This window comes from Lithobates pipiens, unplaced genomic scaffold (assembly GCF_037356315.1).
Source record: "Lithobates pipiens isolate NorthernLeopardFrog02 unplaced genomic scaffold, aLitPip1_a1.2 Scaffold_18, whole genome shotgun sequence".
Classification (NCBI taxonomy): domain Eukaryota; kingdom Metazoa; phylum Chordata; class Amphibia; order Anura; family Ranidae; genus Lithobates; species Lithobates pipiens.
The window spans coordinates 263,880,711-263,901,362 of record NW_027507758.1 but is presented as its reverse complement, the minus strand read 5'-3'; the positions used below and the strand labels follow the sequence as shown (position 1 = coordinate 263,901,362).

Here is a 20,652-nt window from a genome sequence, read left to right as displayed (position 1 = left end):
CTGAGGTGGCCAGGGAGGCTATTCCACATTTTCACAGCTCTTACTGTAAAGAAACCTTTCTGTATTTGGAGATGAAATCTCTTTTCTTCTAGACGTAAAGTGTGCCCCCTTGTCCTCTTTGTTGACTGTAAAGTGAATAACTCGACATCAAGTTCACTATATGGACCCCTTATATATTTGTACATGTTGATCATATCCCCCATTAATCTCCTCTTATCAAGAGTGAATAAATTCAGTTCCTCTAATCTTTCCTCATAGCTGAGCTTCCCCATGCCTCTTATCAGTTTGGTTGCTCTTCTCTGCACTTTCTCCAGTTCCCCGATATCCTTTTTGAGAACTGGTGCCCAAAACTGAACTGCATATTCCAGATGAGGTCTTACTAATGATTGGAACAGGGGCAAAATGATATCTCTCGCTCTGGAGTCCATACCTCTCTTAATACAAGAAAGGACTTTGCTCGCTTTGGAAACCGCAGCTTGGCATTGCATGCTATTATTGAGCTTATGATCTACCAAAACCCCCAGATCCTTCTCCACTATGTATCCCCACAGTTGTACTCCCCCTAAAATGTATGATGCATGCATATTCTTAGCCCCCAAGTGCATAACTTTACATTTCTCAACATTAAACCTTATCTGCCACATAGTCACCCAATTAGACAGAGCATTGAGGTCAGCTTGTAAATTAGAGACATCCTGTAAGGACGTTATTCCACTGCATAGCTTGGTGTCATCTGCAAAAATGGAAATGTTACACATAAGTTCGGCAATAATTTAGTGGAATGTTTAAGCCAATATGAAATTGCTTCTTGGGCCAAATTGTGGGTATATAGAGAGGAATAGAGACTTGAGACATCACATGTCAACCAAGTAAAATGGTCACTCCACTAGGGATGAGCCGAACACCCCCCCCAGTTCAGTTTGCACCAGCACATCGCGAACAGGCAAAAAATTTGTGTGAACACGCAAACAACGTTAAAGTCTATGGGACAATGAACATGAAAAATCAACACTGCTATTTTTAAAGGCAAATATGCAAGTTTTATTGCCATAAAAATAGTGTATGAGGACCTGGGTACTGCCCCAAGGGACATGTATCAATGCAAAAAAAAAAAACTTTTAAAAAAAGAGTGATTTTAATAATGCTTAAAGTGAAACAATAAAAATTAAATATTCCTTTAAATATCGTGCCCGGGGGTCCCCTTAGTCTGCCTGAAAAGTAGCACATCTTTCCCATGTTTATAACAGTACCACAGCAAAGATACATTTCTAAACAAAAAAATGTAATTTAAAATTACTCAAGGCTGTAATGTATTGTCGGGTCCCTGCAATGTACATCATTTTTTTTTTTAATGGCGTGGGTTCCTCACAGGCCATACCAGGCCCTTTGGGTCTGGTATGGATATTAAGTCCATGCCAAAATGTAAAAATCCATACCAGGCCCTTCAGTGCGGTGATGTAACGCAGTGACCCGCCCCCGTTCTTGCTTATATAACAGTTAACAAAACAAAAATACGACAGTCGCAGGGACGCCTCCCATCGAGATGTCCTTTTTCAGGTTTTTTTTCTGGGTCTGTTGGCTCCGTTAATGAAGATGGATGGACATCACAAGGTTGATGGCTGATATACCTGACACAGCCAGGTGTACACCAAAATTATAAAGATCCTGGGCCTGTCACAGCTCTTCCCTGTCAGCTGATAGTGGGCCTTAGCTGACTCTGGGATAAAGGCAAATGTCAATAAAATCGTAAATATAACAAATGTCAAAAAAGTTTGAAGTAAATCTGTTATGTTTGAGACAGGTCCCATTATGAGAGTTTATCTGTATGTACTATATATATATATATATATATATATATATATATATATATATATATATAGTGATGTAATATGGTGATCATATTATGATTGTTGTGTCATAAAAAAGATTATATGACTGATACAGCATAAACTAGAGTACAACTCCTAAAAATTGTTTAAAATTCACTCCAATAGCAGGTTTTTTATTTGTTAACCGGTTCCCAACCAGCGTACCTGTAGGTCCCTTTAAATTTGCCGCCCTGCCATCGCGAGTGCGCCGCCGCCGTGTGCTGGTCGGGACCCCCGTGAGTCCGGTCGCGGGTCCTGTGGACTCGACCTCCGCGGGCATGCCCGCAATCGGCTCACGGGGCGGCTGAACGGAGAGATGCCGTTGTAAACAGCATCTCCCCGTTCTGCCTAGCAACTAGTGACGCTGATCTCTGCTCCATGTGATTGGAGCAGAGATCAGTGTTCACTAAATGAAAGCCCAGCCCCCAACAGTTAGTAACACACACCTAGGAACACTTAACCCCTACACTGCCACCCACTGATTAACCCTTTCACTGCCAGTGTCATTTACACAGGAATCACTGCATTTATATAGCAGTGATTGATGTATAAATGACAATGGTCCCAAAAATGTGTCAAAAATGTCCGATGTGTCCGCCATAATGTCACAGTCACAATAAAAATCACTGATTGCCGCCATTACTAGTAAAAAAAAAATATTAATAAAAATGCCATAAAACTATCCCCTATTTTGTAAACGCTTTAACTTTTGCGCAAACCAATCAATAATCGCTTATTCCGATTTTTTTACCAAAAATATGTAGAAGAATACGTATCGGCCTAAACTGAGGGAAAAAATGTTTTTTTATATATTTTTGAGGGATATTTATTATAACAAAAAGTAAAAAATAATGCATTTTTTTCAAAATTGTCGCTCTATTTTTGTTTATAGCACAAAAAATAAAAACCGCAGGGGTGATCAAATACTACCAAAAGAAAGCTCTATTTGTGGGAAAAAAGTACGTCAATTTTGTTAAAGCGACGCAGTGCCGAATCGCAAAAAGTGATCTGGTCTTTGGCCAGCAAAATGGTCCGGGCTGAAGTGGTTAAGGAGCAGAGTAATTTGTACACCTCAGCTATGATCCTATTTATTTGTAAATAACATTCCCTTTGCATATGACATAGTGACACATACATTATATTGTCAAAAATATTAGAATGGCATCCCATTCTTAGTCCATAGGGTTCAATATTGAGTTGGCCCACCCTTTGCATTCTTCACTCTAATTTATCCCAAAGGTGTTCTATCGGGATGAGGTCAGGACAGGCCTGTCAAGTTCCTCCACCCCAATCTCGCTCATCAATGTCTTTATGGACCTTGCTTTGTGCACTGGTCCAAATCTTTTGGTGGGGGCTTATGGTATGGGGTTGCTTTTCATGGGTTGGGCTTACTCCTTAGTTCATTAGTTGGACAATTTCATGCTCCTAATTTTGCGGGAACAGTTGGAGGATGGTCCCTTCCTATTCCAATATGAATGCGTACCAGTGCACAAAGCAAGGTACATAAAGACATGGAGTCCTGACCTCAACCCAATAGAACACTTTTGAGATGAATTATAGCATAGACTACGAGCCAGGCCTTCTCATCCAACATCAGTGCCTGACCTCACAAATAAGCTTCTGAAAGATGGTCAAACATTCCCATAGACACACGTCTAAACCTTGTGGACAGCCTTCCTAGAAGAGTTGAAGTTGTTATATCTGAGGGCAGAGAACTTGTTATATCTTGGGTGGGCCAACTCAATATTGAACCCTATGGACTAAGACTGGGATGCTATTAAAGTTTATATGTGTGCAAAGGCAGGTGTCCCAATACTTTTGATAATATACTGTATGTGGTTTTTGGGTAGAATTGTCTTCCAAGGTTTGTTTTATTTTCTATGTGTTTTAAAGGCAAGAATAAGTAAACAATATTTTTTTTTCAGTTCTGACTAGTAGTTGTTTTAAAAAAAACACATTTTATTTCACTATTTATCCCTTTTTTAACCAAACAAAAATGATATCGTAGATATACCCCTTCACCAATAAAATGACAGTATTTTTTTTAATCGGTGTATTATTTTAGCACAAAACTACAAAAAAAATTATAAATGAAAGTATGGCTAAGGCCGCGTACACACGGGCGGACTGTATGGCCTACTTAGTCCGTCATACAATCCGACGGACAGTCCGTCATACTTTCGAATGAACGGACTTGACCACACACGGATACACAAACAGTCCGTCGAAAGCTTGCGCGATGACGTGTACAGCACGTACGAAGGGACTAGAAATAGGAAGTCCAATACACAGCAATGCAACCTTCCGCCGTGTAAATCCTTTCTGAGCATGCGCCATTCTTAGTCCGTCGAACTAGCCTACTCACGAGCGGATTGTCCGCTGAAACCAAAGTATGACGGACAGAATTTCGAAAAATCCGAAATACTTAGTACGCCAGACTGCACGCTGAAAAAGTCCGCTGAAGCCCACACACGAGCGGACTGTCCGCTGAAATGTGTTTCGACGGACTAAGTAGGCCATACAGTCCGCCCCCGTGTACGCGGCCTTAATTAGCTGGAGAGAGAGAATTCACTATCAGGTTTTGTTGACTATTGGTTTATTACAAGTTCAAAAGAAATAGTCGTCATTAAAAATAAATGTATAGGGTGTTGCTTCAACTAAGATCATGATTGCATTTCAAAACAAGCCACGGCAGCAACAGGTGACCTCATTGTAAAAAGTGTAAAGAATGTTACATTGAATATAACAATCAATTAAAGCAATCTGAAAAAAGCAGGAATCCATGTGAATTACATTTTCTCACAAATTGTCTTCTGAGCTGTGATTTTGTCAGCAGGTCCTAGAGAGAGGTTAGTGTATAACATCAAAGGTCCTATATACCCTCACAAAAGTAAAACAGTAAACTCAATTCCTTTATGTTTCAAAATATATTAGGATTCCTTCCTTTCCACAGGAGTTACACATTCATTACGAGTATCTTATCCATTTCTCTGGGGCACTGGATGTCTAGTAGGGATAGGCCTAACAGACCCCTGCTCGGTTCGCACCAGAACTTCCGAACACCGTGAATGTTCAGACCCAAATAACAAACCCTGTTAAAGTCAATGGGACCCAAGCATCAAAAATTAAAAGTGCTAATTTTGAAGGCTTATATGCAAGTAATTGGGCATACAATGGTTATAGAGGTCCTGCCCTGGGAGACATGTATCAATAAAAAAAAAATGTTTGTGAAAAACATCATTTTTAAATGAGCAGTGATGTTTTGATTTTTAAAGTGAAAGCCTAAAAATGAAATTTTCCCTGCAAGCTGCCTTTATTCTGCTCAGCAACAGTTGGGGAGCCAGTGTGTATGATGAGGCCACAATGTAGTGCACTAGGAACAAGATTAGAGCTGTTTTGGATACATTGTGGTGTCACTTTGACTTTGTATAGAAGTAACAGGTGCGTTAAATTGGTTTCGGGGTGTTGATGGCGCCTCCCCACCGCAACCCTATAGAGGTACTCTTGATGAAAGCAAGAATTGGCCTTGCTGTAAAAAAAATTCAATGTTATGTACCTGTCAAACAGGTGTAGAAAAATTACTCTTTGGGTGTCAGAGGTGCCTTCCCACCGTAATAGAGGTGCTCTTGATGAAGGCAAAAAAAATTGCAATGATATGCATATGGTTTGTGTTTTTGCCACCTTTGATGTGCCTGATACAGAGTTTGCAGATAACAACAGTGCGATCTGCTGCTGATGTGCTGAAAAAGGCCCAGACAGCTGAGCTTTTGGGAGTGGGCCAGGAGATAACAGCTGTAGAATGTGATGGAATAGGGTGGCTGCTCTCTACTCCACTCTGGCAACTTCAGGGGATGGCACACTTGTCCCTGCTTGCATGACAGGGGATGAGGAGGATGAGGGAGGTTTAGTAAGCCCGTCCCCCACCTCCTCTGCATGCTGTGGCTGGATAGCATGAGCAAACTGACAAAACATACTAAATGATGCCCTGTCTGAGTACTGACCACAACATCCACCTTTGCCTGTGGACACATTTGTTGCTGGCCCCTTACAGTGCCAAGTCAAACTCTCCTTGTTGTCCTCCCAGACATTATTGGGAGGGAGGGGGCAGTGCTTATAAGCAAATGTAAATAAGAAGTTGAAATCTGTACGTAGATGCACTTTAATCAATGTAAAGAGGTGTTTGGTACATTTTAATTTGAGTACTCACACTACACAGACACACTCCACGGATACACTATAATATACTGCAATATAATGCGCCAAATGTACAGTGACACACAGAACTATATGGCGTTAAACTAGCAGTAACACACACAGAACTATATGACATTAAACTGGCAGTAATGCACACAGAAGTAAATGGCGTTAAACTGGCAGTAACGCACAAAACTATATGGTGTTAAACTAGCAGTAACGCACACAGAACTATATGGTGTTAAACTGGCAGTAATACACACAGAACTATATGACGTTAAACTGACAGTAACGCACACAGAACTATATGACGTTAAACTGGCAGTAACCCACACAGAACTATCATTACACTGATGCTATCTAAACTGTGCCTACTCTAGCTATACACTAATGTAAAGATTGCTGACATGGTCTCACTACGCTACACCGAAACTATCGGAGCTGTCCCTAATCTACACTAATGTATGTATGAATGACATTGTGTCACACTACACTACAGTGAAAATCAGAGCTGTCCCTACTCTAGCTGCACACTATGTAAAGCTGAATGATGGTCCTCCTCACTATACTCACACTATCCCTAGACTGACACTAAACTAATATTCTACACTGACAATTTAAGCAAAATAGCACAGTATAGCACATTACCTAACTAATAGCACTGAACAGAGCCCTGTTCTATCTCTCTCCACGTCAAAATCACACTGAAAATGGCTGCCATTGAAAGACTACTTTTATGCTGTGGGGCGGGAATGAGCCATGATTGTATAAATTCACAATGACAGTGTCTAGTCATGACTCTGACAGTGCTCTGTGCCCTGATTGGCTCAAGCTTTCACTGCTTCAGCCAATCAGGGCTTGCAATGCACTGTTCAGCGCCACAATGCATTGTAGTCGGTTCGGGGGGGGGGGGGGGGGGGGCGTGGGGAGCGAACAAACAGGAAAATGACCCGTTTGTTTGGCTGTTTGTCGAATGTCCGAACACAGTGAAAGTTTGGCCCAAACTTGCTCGGGCGAAACGTTAGCCCACCCCTAATGGCTAGCACTATTTCCTGATAGATGGATTCTGATGCATTGTGAAGTAAATGTTATTCTCTACTGTTTTACATTTGTACCGTAAGTGTATTTTATGTTGACTAGACAGCAAGAAAGAAAGAAAGGTAAATGCATGCATATTGAACTGTAACTATCATAATAGAAAAATCCAGAGGTGTGCTCAGATTTACCTATGCTGAGGTTCCAAGGCATTTTTCAATTGCTAGCATGCTAGAACAGCAGCCAATATCACAAGGTATAGAAGTTCTGTATAACAATTCATCACTGTGTAACTAGCTTCTGCTGATTTGTTTGATGTTGCATTGGACATTTAGCTTGGAGATTACACTTCTGTCTTTGTGTAAGGTTTGAGTATTTATCACTGTTCTGTTTGATGTGAATGAGGAGCAAATAAAGGGCAGGCAGAATAAATGGTAATAAATCAGTCTGCAGGACCTGAATCAGTGATTCACATTACTGATGGAATTTATTGATACTGCATTCAACCTTCCAAAGCCCAAATTTAACAGGGTCATCTCAATTTATCTTCTCCTCCATGGTGTGTTTGCTAGTAGTATCTTTCTTCCATCTTTTCTTTTATGAAAAGTCTATGCATATTGATGCTTTCGTTTTTAGCTATATAGAGGTTTTAGAGTGGGTACACACTTAAAATAAAACTGTCATGGGTTAAAAACAAAGCTACAATTGTGGACCTACTTCTGAAATGCAAGTTACCTAGCTGTTATGCTGACTATTACTTACTCTAAACAGGTAATGAAGCAAGAGGGTCTGCATACTAAGCCAGGAAACTAGCATTGTTGGAAAATAAATTCAGCCATGGCAGCAGCATATTTTTTTGTAAGAGGTTTATTATAAAAGAAGGGAAGCAACAGGCATTTTATATGCAGTATTTTAAGTTTTCTGTGGTGTTTAGATTTTCAGATAATAACTCATACTTTCTGAATTTATTTGGCCACTACTCTCAAATATAAATAATATTCATTGCCCAGATCTAAGCCCCAGATGATATATAATCAAATACAAAGAAGTCTGTGAAGCTGTGTACAGTACCATGATCAAAAAATGTATTAATATAATACTGTATCTTACATAGCAAAAGGTATCAGCTAGTGACCATACGGATACAAGATATCACTCCAGGTGCTGACTAAGTGGAGTCCTTCTTTCCTCAACTTGCCAAATTCAGAAGAAGAAAAGCCAAACTTATGCCATAACTATTTTTCTTTGTTAAAGAAACATATTGTTGTGACATAGATGTGTTCACATTATCAGATCCAAGCACATTGTTCTCCACCTGACCCTGCCCTTTCCCCTCTTATGAGCTATGCCTTAGCCAGGACTTAATCATATGAGCATAGAAAAAAAAAAAGCGGGGACAGTTTTTCCTTTTAATTTGAATTGGGCATCAGCTGGTGCCTTGAGGCATTAAATGTTCTGGTCAGAAAAAGGAGGACAGAGCCAAAAGGCGGGACTTTAAATAAAGCTCGTGGTTAGCCAGATAGGTAAATAGGTGAACATAATCAGGTTTAATTAATTGCATGCCATGTAATAAAGATAGTAATATAAAATAAAAAACACATACATTATTACAAAAGTAGTACAATACACAAATAATACTTTGGTATCATGAATATGGCAGGCAAAAAATAATAAGTAGTTCACCAAAGACAAATACATGTAAAATCATAATAAGAATAGGCAACAGTGCCGCCCATCAGTGCCCACAGTGCCACCCATCAGGGCCCACAGTGCCACATATCAGTTCCCACAATCTGCCTTAACAACAGTGCTGCACCTCAATGCCACATATCAGTGCCCATCAGTGTCATCTACCAGGGCCATAAGTGCCCATCAGTGCCACCTATCATAGCCATCTATCAGTGCCACCTCTCAGTGCCCATCAGTCCATCTATCAGCGGTGCCTATCAATGCCCATCAGTGCCACCCATCCATGCCACCCATCAGTGCCATCTTATCTGTGCCCATCTTTGCCCATCAGTGCCACCTTATCTGTGCCCATCAGTACTGCCTTATCTGTCCCCATCAGTGCCACCTTATGTCTGCCTATCAGTGCCGTTTTAACTGTGCCTATTAGTGCTAATCATTGCAGCTTATCAGTGCCCACCAGTGCAGCCTATCAGTGCCCACCAGTGCTGCCTCATCAGCGCATATCAATGAAGGAGAAAAATTACCTGTTTGCAAAATTTTATAACAAACTATTAAACATGATTTTTTAATTTTTTTTATTTTGTAAAACTCCCAGCTGTAATTAAATACCACTAAAAGAAAGCTCTATTTGTGGGAAAAAATGATAAAAATTTCATTTGGGTACAGTGTTGTATGACTGCGCAATTGTCATTTAAAGTGCGTCAGCGCTGAAAGCTGAAAATTGGTCTGGGCAGGGGGGGGGGGGGGGGGGTTTAAGTGCCCAGTAAGCAAGTGGTTAAAGTGCCTAAAAATGTACTTCTTTCTGTAGCATTAAATCTTCTAAAGCACTAAATGTGTCAAGGCACTAACTGATACCTGTTGTTTCTTGTGCTATTATCTATAAATAAATCCTCCAATCATAGTTCACAACTCCATTGACCATTTTCAATGTCTTTGAACTTATACCTTCTAGGGCATGCATTCGGGCATAGATCATTATTAGTAAAGGATTTTCAGTATTAGTGTGCATGCATCAAGAATGTATTACTGTTGTACTGATATCTGCCCCTATTTTTTCACAGTCATGAGTAGGATGGCATATAAAATCACCATTTTATATAAAATCAATTCCAAATTCTGCTCTCAACACAATAAAAACATTGTTACTAGAAGAGGCAGTACTGAACTAGCTACATATGAGGCCACAAGGGGGCTCCACTAGCACTGTTCCCCACCACAAGCCTTCTTCTTTTATTAAACTGTATATAAATCACCCATCCATAATTTTCTAAAGATGGTTGAATCAAGTCCTTTCTCTAATACAGGTTGCTTGGCTTGAGTCCTGAAAAGTTGGTCATACCTACCTGCACTGCTATTCATGTTGTGGTTTGTGGGAGGGAATAGGTGGCCCTCTAACTTTTCCAGGATTCTTACCATAAATGGCACTCATTTTACAGCAGTTCCTAAAATTGTCTATTCATTTTTAACCTGAAAAATATAATTATAACTTCTTAAGGTTGTCCAGAGTTTATTCTTATTTCTTTTTTTTTTTTTATTATATTCTATTTTTTCAGTGATAAAATATAATACTTCACAGAAATCAAAGATAGGGAATTAAATAAACTAAAAGTAAAATTTCAGAGGCTCATACAATAACATTTTGCTGCGTCTAATGTTTTTTTATCATTGCTACATGCAGTGTATCTGCCCACACTAGTACATTTCAAACAGACTGCTAGAGAAAGATGTTGTGGGTAGGTGGTGAAAAAATAAAATCATTGACCATGCCAGCACCAACAAGAACATCTCCTACAGCCCTATGTTTCATTATTAAAGTAAATCTTTTAGTTTTTAGATAGTTGTTGAATGTATACATGTGCTATGTTTGATAGCCCTGGACAGCCTCTAGTTTTATAGCCTACAGAACATATTCCAATATTTATTTCCATATAATGCCAAAGTAAAACTAAAATCTTAATGTTAAATATAATAATTCTGCAACATATGATGTTTACTAACCATTTCTCTTGTTTTTTCTTCCCAGTATTTCTATTCCATAAAAGATATTTCTGTGGGTGGTATGTGCATCTGTTATGGTCATGCAAGAGCTTGTCCATGGGATCCAAGAACTAATGTAAGTAGATTTTTCTTAACATCTTAATTTCTAATTAATATAGAATTGTATGGCTTTAAAAATAGTCTGAGTGTGCAAAAGCCATTATGATATTTTTTTATGTGTATTGCTAATACAGGTTTGGATGACATTATAGAAATTTTTCCTGCCACCTAATTTCAACACGTTTTTTTAATTTTACTAATGCTAATATATTACCTTATTCCTGTAATCATCATTCTGAATGCTTAGTGCCCCTTTCCATTGAATGTGTTGTTATGCAATTATCTGCAATTGCAGCTTAAAGTGATATTAAAGTCTTGTTTTTTTGTTTAAAAAACAAACAAACATGTTCAACTTACCTGCTCTGTGCAGTGGTTTTGCACAGAGCAGCCCAAATCCTCCTCTTCTCATGTCCCCCATCAGTGCTCCTGGTCTCTTCCTCCTGCCAAGTGCCCCCACAGCAAGCAGCTTCCTTTGGGGGCACTCAAGCCGAGCTGCTGCTCTGTGTGTCCATGTATTCCTTCTCTTCATTGACTGACTGACTTTGATTAACAGCAGTGGGAACCAACGGTACCTGCTGCTGTCTCAGCCAATGAGGGATAGTCCTTGAACAGCTGATGTTTTGTGCAACATCGCTGGATTGGGATGGGGCTTAGGCAAGTTTTGGGGGGCTGAGGGGGGCTTATGAACACAGAAGATGTTTCATCTTAATGCTTAGAATGCCTTTAGGACCACTTGAAGCTGATATGTCTGTTCCCACCTATGTGTAACATTGAATGGTATTGGAGTAAATTCCTGCAAGCTTTAGTATGTTGAACTGCAGTTTTCCAGTTAAGTCAACTGAAATTGATTCTTTCAAAAACAAAATTATTATTATTATTTTTATATAGGATTTATATAAAACAAAAACATCAGTGCACTTCAAAGCAATATGTATTAAATCTAAAGAGTGTTTTAATACTTCCCCCCTCTGTATGGCCAAAGAAATTGCTTAGCCCTGCTAGGATGACAACAAGCTGAAAATCAAATCTCCTTCAGTAAGAAAAAGTATCTCCCATAACCAGAGGTCTGCATTGTTGCCCCTACATAAGTCATAAATGGCCCAGTCCCAAACTGTTAACATTACCTGTAAAAACAAAACAAAAAAAAAACCTTCCCAGCAACCAGTGTCCTCCCCCATCCATATAAAAATGGTAGTCTCTCTTGTGTTTGTCTAGATTAGGGAATGTTGCACAAAATCAAATTAAGCAAATCTAAAGTAAAAAAAGTCCTTTGTTTTCAATATGTTTAGTGAATTGAAATGCTTTTTGATCCACTTGCTTCTTCCTTCCTATTTTGTATGCATTACTTTTTACATATGGCACACTATGCACAGACTGTTCACAATGCAGTCATGGATACATGATTTTTTAGATAGGAAAGAAAATGTAATTAGGTAAGCTTTTTTAAGCTTTAATAGTCACCTTAACACATCTAGTAATGTTTAAAGGGTAAATGACAGCTTTAATATGCTGTAAAATGTTAATTAGCAGGTTACAATAATAAGTGTTTTGTGATGTTATTTTAATATTAATTAAAATTCTAGTTAACACTTTAAATTTTATATTTCTCATCAACCAACTTTTTTTGTTATTACAGAACCTTACAACTTACTTGGGATTTAAATACATGTTGAAATATTTTAAATACATTGAGCATCACTCTGAATTTTGAGATTAGGATTTATTGGTAATGCACATGTAAAATTATTTTTTTAACTTACCAGAAATGGCTGTTGCTAGGCAGATCACCCTAATCTGCCACTTCCTACACCACGGTGATCTTCAGTCTTCTCCTCCTTGCGTTGTCTTCTGGGGAAGGTGGCGCGGTGTGTTCTGGGAACTGTGTGTGTCCCAGAACACAGCCGGCCATTCACAAAGTGCTGCGCGACTCACGCATGCGCAGTAGGAAACGGCAGTGAAGCCGCCAAGCTCCACTGCCTGTTTCCCTTAGTTGGAATTGCGGTGCCAAGAGCTGAGGGACGGGTCGGCCTTAGGCGATCGACATCACAGGCACCCTGGACAGGTAAATGTGCTTATTAAATGTCAGTAGCTACAGTGTTTGTAGCTGCTGACTTTAAAAAAAAATAATTCAGCTGGCCCACCACTTTAAATCACTGTCATCCAAACATTTGTTCCCATTGGAATATTTACCCCAGCCCTTGCTGTTGTGATTTACCCTCACTTTTAGTTTCTGGGACAATTGATGGGTTAAAAATCCCTCACCACACTATCCAAAAAAAAAAAGCAAAAACCTCTTTAGGCCCATTTCACATGGCTTTCTGATCAGGTCCATCTGTCAGTTTTTCAGGCAGACCTGATTAGATTCTGTTTTTTTTTTATCTGATCCTGTCCGGAAAATCCAGACAAATGATGGGCCTGTTTTCTATCCATCTGGTGGATCGGATGGGATCGCCTGTCCATTTTCATCTGATCTCCCCATAGAGGAGAGTGGGACTCTGACAGGTCCGTCTCAGCACAGTGAGCAGAGACGGACCTGCCATCCACCTGCTTAGTGGGTATCAGTGGATTGATCCCTGCAGAGCAAGCGGAATATGTCAAATGGATCCAGCCAGTGTGAAAGGACCCTACTACTGTATACACGTCACTGAATAAATATCAACTGTCTAAATAAGCAACTGAAGAGAGAGAGCAAGGAGAGCTATTACCCACCTCATGCCCAGCTCCAGTGATCTATGCATTTAATGGGCTCCTCACCCAACATCCATTCCTTCACTGCCTCTGGCATATGTTAGTAATATGGCCTAGAAGATTTTACATGCATAACTTTACATAGATAATACACTGGCAGTAACAGTTTCATTGCCTGTACATTTTATCAGAATCTTTTTAAATATTTCTGTAATTTGCTTCAACTTTAGCTTTTGAATTTGAAAAGCTTTTTATTATGTAAAGCTTAAGTCTGTTTTACATTAAATGTGTTGCATTTAAATAGTTTTGTTGACATTGCAAGTATTACAATAGCTGACATTTTTATTGTTTGACTATTTGAAAGAATTGTGTGTTAAACTGAAATAGTAAAATCAAACATAAAAGAAGTTCATATTAGGTATCGGCTGTGTTTGAGATCAAATTATTGGCATGTCTGAGGTCAGAACTTTTAGACATTAATATACAGATTGATGACCTTCAATAGGTTCCGTCCTCACAACCTGAATCACTTGTACAATAAATAAAAAACATTGTTTTAATCCAGGACTACTACCTTGTATTACCATGCATGTGTGCATCTGACACCAAAACACAGCAAGAGAAAGACATTACAAGAAGAACGGGGAGTTTTGAGGTGCAGAATTACTCAACTTGAAACAAAATCAGAATTTACTAAATTTTATTTAATAAACATTAATCACTTCAGCCCCGGAAAGGATTTGCCCCCTTCCTGGCCAGGGCCTTTTTAGCAATAGTGCACTGCGTTGCTTTAACTGACAATTGCGTGGTCGTGCGATGTTGTACCCAAACAAAATGTATGTCGTTTTTACCCACAAATAGAGCTCTCTTTTGGTGGTATTTGAACACCTCTGAAGTTTTTGTTTTTTATGCTATAAACAAAAAAAACGACAATTTTGAAAAAACACAATATTTTGTACTTTTTACTATAATAAATATCCCCCCCAAAAAAATAAACAAATGTATTCATTAGTTTAGGCCAATTTGTATTCTTCTACATATTTTTGATAACAAAGTTGCAATGAGCAATATTGATTAGTTTGCGTAAAAGTTATAGCGTCTACAAAATAGGGGATAGATTTATGCAATTTTTATAAAAAATAATGTTTTTACTAGTAATGGCAGTGATCTGCAATTTTTATCAGGACTGCAACATTGCAATGGACAGATCAGACACTTTTAACACTTTTTTGGGACCAGTGACATTTATACAATGATCAGAGCTAAAAATAGCCACTGATTACTGTAGAAATGTCACAGGCAGGGAAGGGGTTAACACTAGGGGGCAATCAAAGGGTTAACTGGGTTCCCTAGATGTGTTCTAACTGTGGGAGGAATGTGTCTGACTAGAGGTGGAGACAGATCATTGTTCCTACTTAGTAGGAACATGCGATCTGTCTCCTCTCCCCTGACAGAACCAGGATTTTTGTGTTTACACACACAGATCCTGGTTCTTGCTCTATCATGAGCGATTGCGGGTGCCCAGCGGTCATTGAGCCCGGAGGGCACATGCATCAGCACCGGGGACACACTGTGGTGCACCTCCTACATCATCTTAAAGAGCCAACAGCTACTATGGCTCGCCTAGGGGAGCCAACCTGCCACAGTACAACTATGGTGGCTGGGCGGGAAAGGGTTAAAAATGTTAAACTCGACAGATGAAAATTCATACTATCATGGTACAAAAGATTTTCAGTTCTACATGTTTAGCCATAAACATGGCTTCCTCAGGAGCTTACTGTAAACCTTATGTACAGTATCGTTATAAGTAAACAGAGAAAAACATTAAGTATATTAATCACTTCAATACCAGGCACTTAGAAACCTTCCTGCCCAAGCCAATTTTCAGCATTTCAGCGCTGTAGCAATTTGAATGACAATTGCACGGTCATACAACACTGTACACAAACACATTTTTTAGCATTTTGTTCCCACAAATAGAGTTTCTTTTGGTGGTATTTGATCACCTCTGCAAGTTTTATTTTTTCTCAACCAATAAAAAAAGACTTTGTAAATAAGTTTTTTTGTAAATAAGTATGTTTTCTTCTTTAATGATGGCCACTGATATGGCTGTACTGATGGGCACTGATAAGGCAGCACTGATGGGAACCAATGAGGTAGCACTGATGGGCACTGATAGGTGGCACTGATGGGTACTGAAAGGTGGCACTGGTATGCAGCACCGATGGGCACTCATAGGTGGCACTAATGGGCACTCATAGGCAGCACTAATGGACACTCGTAGGTGGCACTGATGGGTTCTTATGGGTGGCACTGATATGTGTCACGGATGGGCATTGATGGGCACTGATAGGTGGGCACTGATGGGCATGGATGGGCACTGATAGGTAGCAATCATGGACACTGATGGGTGGAACTGATGACACTGATGGGTGGCATTGCTGGGCATCACTGATGTAATTTGTTACATAATGGTGCCAGTCAGTGCCCATTTGTTTACATTGATTGGCACAGATTGGACATTCATTTGCACATGTGTATGGCCATGGGGTACATACCTGGCCATCCACATGTTTCCCTCTTCCCTGGTAGTCCAGTGTGACATCCGAGGGGGGCTGAGCTGATAAAAATCAGCACATCTCCTCTACTCTTGTCTGTCAGATGCGAGTGAGAAAAAGCTGATCAATGGCTTTTCCTGTTTACAACGTGATCAACCGCGATTGGACAGGGCTAATCACATGGTAAAGAGCCTCCATGGGCGTGCGGCGGCTGTTATCCTGAAGGATGTCATAGGACTCCCAGTCAGGATAACTGAACCACCGCCGGCTGTCATTTTGCAATAGGCCCAGGTGGGAAGTGGTTAAATAACCATAGTAGAATAAACAATTTATTTAAAGAGACCATATGGGTCTGATAATCAATACACTACAAAAAGTATTATCTTTTACATATATCATCTGATGAATGAACTCTCACCCAAAATGCAAGCACAACTCTGAGGGACTACCAAGACCTACAAATGGACAGCCTATCAAAGTATCAGTATATCATAGAGGGGATATACCCCTTAATTGAACCTGCAGAGAATATCACTAATTAGTTTTGGACAAAACAGATTGTGTCTATTGGAACATAATTGGTCCATTTTCACCTACTCTGCTTCAGTAAGTGGCCTAGAAAAAGGAGTAATTGCATCAGTAATGAAAAACACATCAGACAATAGTGTATGGCTTGATAGACGCTGTATAACCTAAGAAGACATATAAAGCGGCCAATATCAATGTCAGTAATCCCACTCATCAAGGAGAACTTAACGTTTATACAGTCAGGTCCATAAATATTGGAATATCAACACAATTCTAATCTTTTTGGCTCTATACACCACCACAATGGATTTGAAATGAAACAAACAAGATGTGCTTTAACTGCAGGCTTTCAGCTTTAATTTGAGGGTATTTACATCCAAATCTGGTGAGCGGTGTAGGAATTCTTTAAGGGACCAAAAGTAATGGGACAATTGGCTGCTCAGCTGTTCCATGGCCAAGTGTGTGTTATTCCCTCATTATGCCATTTACAAGGACCAGATAAAAGGTTCAGAGTTAATTTCAAGTGTGCTATTTGCATTTGCAATCTGTTCCTGTCAACTCTCAATATGAGATCCAATCAGCTGTCACTATCAGTGAAGCGAGCCATCATTAGGCTGAAAAAACAAAACAAACTCATCAGAGTGATAACAAAACCATTAGGTGTTGCCAAATCAACTGTTTGCAACATCTTTAAAAAGAGAGAACGGACCAGTGAGCTCAGCAACACCAAAAGACCCGGAAGACCATGGAAAACAACTGTGGCGGATTACACCCTTCACAACAGCTGGCCAGATCAAGAACACTCTCTAGGAGGTAGGTGTATGTGTGTCAAAGTCAACAATCAAGAGATGACTTCACCAGAGTGAATACAGACGGTTCACCACAAGATGTAAACCATTGGTGAACCTCAAAAACAGGAAGGCCAGATTAGAATTTGCTAAACAACATCTAAAAAAGGCATGGTGATGGTAGTGTCATGGCGGGGACATGTATGGCTGCCAATGGAACTGGTTCTCTTGTATTTATTGATGATGTGCCTGCTGACAAAAGCAGCAGGATGAATTCTGAAGTGTTTCGGGCAATATTATTTACTCATATTCAGCAAAATGCTTCAGAACTCATTGAACGGCGCTTCACAGTGCAGATGGACAATGACCGGAAGCATACTGCGAAAGCAACCAAAGAGTTTTTTAAGGGAAAGAAATGGAATGTTATGCAATGGCCAAGTCAATCACCTGACCTGAATCCAATTGAGCATGCATTTCAGTTGCTGAAGACAAAACTGAAGGGAAAATGCACCAAGAACAAGCAGGAACTAAAGACAGTTGCAGTAGAGGCCTGGCAGAGCATCACCAGGGATGAAGCCCAGCATCTGGTGATGTCTATGCATTCCAGACTTCAGGCTGTAATTGACTGCAAAGGATTTGCAACCAAGTATTAAAAAGTAAAAGTTTGATGGATGATTGTTAATCTGTCCCATTACTTTTGGTCCCTACACCGTTCACCTGATTTAGATGTAAATACCCTCAGATTAAAGCTGAAAGTCTGCAGTTAAAGCACATCTTGTTTGTTTCATTTCAAATCCATTGTGGTGGTGTATAGAGCTAAAAAGATTAGAATTGTGTCGCTGTCCCAATATTTATGGACCTGACTGTATTTGTCTTACCTAAATGCACTAATTTTAGAATTTTATAACTATATGGTTATACATTCATCTATAGCATTGTGAAAACACATGCTAATATTCCAAGTAGGGGATAAGAAGACAATAGGGGAGAAGGGGAACAGCATTGGCAAAGCCAATGGGCGTCTGTATGACCACCCACTCCGCCAAACTGGCCAAAGGCCCCATTAATCCACAGGGAGCCTAAGATTGTGATTAAAGACAAGTGTCAATCATCAGAGGACCTTCACATCATTGAATTCATTTATGTAATTTAATAATTAATACACTGTAGAGATGCAGACAAATAACCACAGAAACAACTTCCCCTTGCCAAACATTTCTTTGAGTTTGTTCCTCTTTACCACAGATGGAGTTCATTATGTTTTTTGTTTGGCAAGGGGGAGTTGATTCTGTGGTTATTTGTCTGCATGTCTAAAGTGTATTAATTATTAAATAAAATAAATACATTCAATGATGTGAAGGTCCTCTGATGATTGACAATTGTCTTGAATTGCAATCTTGGGCTCCATGTGGATTGCTGGGATCTTTGGCCAGTTTGGCGTAGTGGGTGGTCATACGGACCCCCAGGGTGTCAACTTGGGTGTGAAGTTAGAATCCCTTTGGGGTGTCACTTTGTGCTCGGATGGCACCAGTGCTGTTCCCCTTCTCTTCTATTGTCTTCTCATTCCCTACTTGGAATATTAGCATGTGTTTTCGCAATACTATGGATGAATGTATAACAGTATTGTTTTGCATGCAGGTTGATTATTTATTGGTGGAGTTGCCCTTTAATGGAATACCTTAATGCTGTCTTAATGCTTGTCTGTTCCTCCCCTCAAATTATTAGTGCTTGATTGGTGGGGTTAAACAACTGCGGGGAACTCTGTGGATGGATGCTGGCTTATTGTTGTCTTACCGTCTGTTCCTTTTGTGTTTCCACTAACCATCGGTCTGTAGATTGGGATTTGTGTCACGATCATGGCTGTTTTTAATGCATGTGCGCTAGCCGCGATAAAAAAAAGATAAAAGATAAAAGTGGTCTCTGCGGCGGATTCGCCATGAGACCACTTTTATCGGCAGCGGGAGAGGGCCCTGCCCTCCCGCCGTGCTCCGGTGCCCTCCACCGCTTACCGGCTCCAATCAATAACATATGCAGGGCGGAAGCAATGTCAAAACATCACTTTTGCCCACAGCGCTTAACGGGCTGTTATTTTTTTAAATGACATTTTTTTTAATTGGATTTAAATGTAAATATGAGATCTGAGGTCTTTTTGACCCCAGATCTCATATTTAAGAGGTACTGTCGTGCTTTTGTTCTATTAAAAGGAATGTTTACATTTCTTGTAATAGGAATAAAAGTGACACTTTTTAAAAAAAATTAAAATAAATAAAAGGTAAAATAAATAAGAAAATGTTTTTAAATGCACCCCGTCCCACCGAACTTGCGCGCAGAAGCAAATGCATACGCGAGTAGTGCCTGCATATGAAAACGGTGTTTAAACCACACATGTGAGGTATCGCTGTGATCAGTAGAGCGAGAGCAATAATTATCTAGCCCTAGAACTCCTCTGTAACTTAAAACATGCAACCTGTAGAATTTTTTAAACAACGCCTATGAAGATTTTTAAGGGTAAAAGTTTTTGGCCATTCCATGAGCGTGTGCAATTTTGAAGTGTGACATCTTGGGTATCAATTTACTCAAAGTAACATTATCTTTCACAATCTAAAAAAAATTGGGAAAACTTTACTTTTGTCTTATTTTTTTATTCAAAAAAGTGTATTTTTTCCAAAAAAAGTGTGCTTGTAAGACTGCTGGTCAAATAGGGTGTGACAGAAAGTATTGCAATGACCGGCATTTTATTCTCTAGGGTGTTAGAAAAAAATGTATAATGTTTAGCAAAAAAATTTATTTTAACTTGTATACAACACATCTCAAAAAGAGGCTCGGTCCTTAAGTGGTTAAGGTGAGCTGATCTATAGCAAGCTGTTTCTTTGGAAAAACAAAACATGTGAGTCTAGCTTTCCAAACATTAACTGATTGTGTTGTTATCTATATGAGTTTGTTTCCTATATATGGCATTGGCTGTTGATCCGGATTTATCTTGCCTTTTTGGTCTGTCACTGCTGGAAATCTGCACTTGACATTTAAAAATGTGTGTGTCTTTGTTAATGTAGAATGGGTAGTAGGCTCTGTGTATGATCTTGAATTGGGTTTCACGCCATGTTTCTGATATTGTGAGTTCTCGTAATTTATCAAAGTCTGGGAGGGGATCAGTGGAAAACAACAGTATGTCATCTGCAAATAAAGCGGAGTGTAAAACCTATTGCG

At 39.5% G+C, this 20,652-nt stretch overlaps 1 protein-coding gene across 6 annotated transcripts in view; it reads left to right on the top strand.

The window, feature by feature from the left end:
* The window catches only part of LAMA2 (laminin subunit alpha 2), a 1,237,914-nt gene that overhangs the window by 389,288 nt on the left and 827,974 nt on the right, over positions 1 to 20,652 (top strand). For all 6 annotated transcript variants that reach the window (XM_077486899.1, XM_077486900.1, XM_077486895.1 and 3 more), the window contains exon 6: positions 10,810 to 10,899. In XM_077486899.1, coding sequence (XP_077343025.1) covers positions 10,810 to 10,899 — 90 coding nt within the window. The remainder of the gene's footprint in view (positions 1 to 10,809; positions 10,900 to 20,652) is intronic.